Source organism: Rhagoletis zephyria, unplaced genomic scaffold (assembly GCF_001687245.7).
Source record: "Rhagoletis zephyria isolate East Lansing unplaced genomic scaffold, Rhagoletis_zephyria_1.1 Rzeph_scaffold_55739, whole genome shotgun sequence".
Lineage (NCBI taxonomy): Eukaryota > Metazoa > Arthropoda > Insecta > Diptera > Tephritidae > Rhagoletis > Rhagoletis zephyria.
The window spans coordinates 1-1,800 of NW_016212791.1; the positions used below are offsets into that span (position 1 = coordinate 1).

A 1,800-nucleotide genomic window follows, 5' to 3' on the forward strand; every position below is an offset into this window, starting at 1 on the left:
AATTAGCAACTCGCATATGCAGGGATATGATATCATCAGTTGAGCGCTAGACTGGTTCATATGAATTTAGAATTAAAATCGTCGAACTCTACTTCGACATCCGCCGTTCACACACACATGAACAACTCATTGTCGGACCACATTGTTCTCGCAACTGCTATGGTTTTGGTTCGCGACGCCTGAGGAAATTATCATCTTGGCCGAGCTTTGCTAGATTCCTGCTCACAGGTAAATTTCATTACTAATGAGCTTTCGCAGAAACTGATGCTTCCACGCAGCAAACACAACATCGAGATCCAAAGTATTGGTGAGTCTTCCACTAATATCAAGTATAAGACTTCTATTAATATCAAGTCGCAAACGACAGGGTTTGAGCTACCGCTTACTTTTTGCATTACGTCACATATCGCCTATCAACCGGAACTGGGGATAGATATATCGTCATGGCATATACCATCAAATATTGTGCTTGCGGATGATCAATTCCACAAATCTAAGAAAATCGACCTGCTTTTGGGTACAGAGAGCTTCTTCAGTTTGCTTTCTGTAGGACAAATTAAATTTGGTAATAACCTTCCTATTTTACAGAAAAGCCTGCTGGGCTGGGCCGTTTCTGGACGCTATCGTCCGAACTCTAATGCTCTAAATACCAAATACTTGCTTGCCTGTAAGGATTCTATAGATTCAAGGTTGGAAAAGTTATTCCAGATTGAAGAAGTTGAAACAAAGTCTGACGTGTGGACTCGTGAGCAACACAGCTGCGAAAAACTATATAATGTCACCGTTCCTCGGAGCGCCAATGGTCGGCTTATAGTAAAAATTCCGTTCAAAGACGATCCGGCCTGCTTAGGTGAATTATACACTACAGCCTTGCGAGGATTTAATGCGCTAGAACGTCGGTTACAACGGTCCCCTATCCTCAGGACACAGTACGTCGCATTAATGGATGAGTATGAGAGTCTAGGCCATATGCAAGCAGTGCCCAACCCGGAATTGAACGAATCTCAGTACTTTATCCCCCACTATTGCGTTTTGAAGCCGAATAGCACAACCACGAAGCTAAGAGTTTTCTTCGACGCATCTTGTCGAAAAACTATGCAGAAATCGATAAACGACATCCAAATAGTCGGACCTACTATCCAAAGCGTGAAAATGTATAGGCTAGTCAGTGAGGAATATCGCAGATTCCAGTATATTTTGTGGAGGAGTTCGCCTCATCAAGATATTCACCTTTCAGCTCAACGCGGTCTACGTTGACGATTTGCTCTGTGGTGCTGACTCGCTTGCAGAGCTATCACGCATCAAATATGAGGTAACATAATTACTGAAATTAGGTGGACTTGAGCTGGTAAAATGGAACTGTAACCACCAGCGGTGCAGAGGCGAACACACTGACAGTGATTTGAATCTCGACAAACTCTGTCACCTTGGTCTTAAATGGGATCAGATTCACGCTAATTTTCTATTTTCTTTTCTATTAAAGCAGCCACTAAACGGTCGTGTTACAAAAAGGACAAGGACATCGCATCATCGCTCTTCGACCCTATTGGCCTCCTAGCTAAAAATCTGCTTCAGAAGCTGTGGTTGCTGAGACTCGAATGGGATGAATCGGCTCCGCAAACCATCCAGTCAGCTTGGCAAACCTTTGTCAACGACCTTTCGGATCCTACCGCAGAAGTTCCAAGGTACTGTTTATCTGATAACATGCAGTCGTTGCAAATACATGGATTTTGTGATTCATCGATTCGTGGTTATGGCTGCGGAATATATATACGCATCGTAGACAATACTGGTAATGTT

General features: G+C 43.2%; 1 protein-coding gene across 1 annotated transcript; it reads left to right on the top strand.

Moving 5' to 3' along the window:
- Positions 1–588: 588 nt before the first annotated feature.
- LOC108356223 (uncharacterized) lies at positions 589–1,154 on the top strand (the record flags this gene model as incomplete). The annotated part of the gene is made up of 1 exon (XM_017607344.1): positions 589–1,154. A coding segment is annotated over one exon (566 nt), but the record flags the coding sequence as incomplete, so codon positions are not given.
- Between the last annotated feature and the right edge of the window lie 646 nt (positions 1,155–1,800).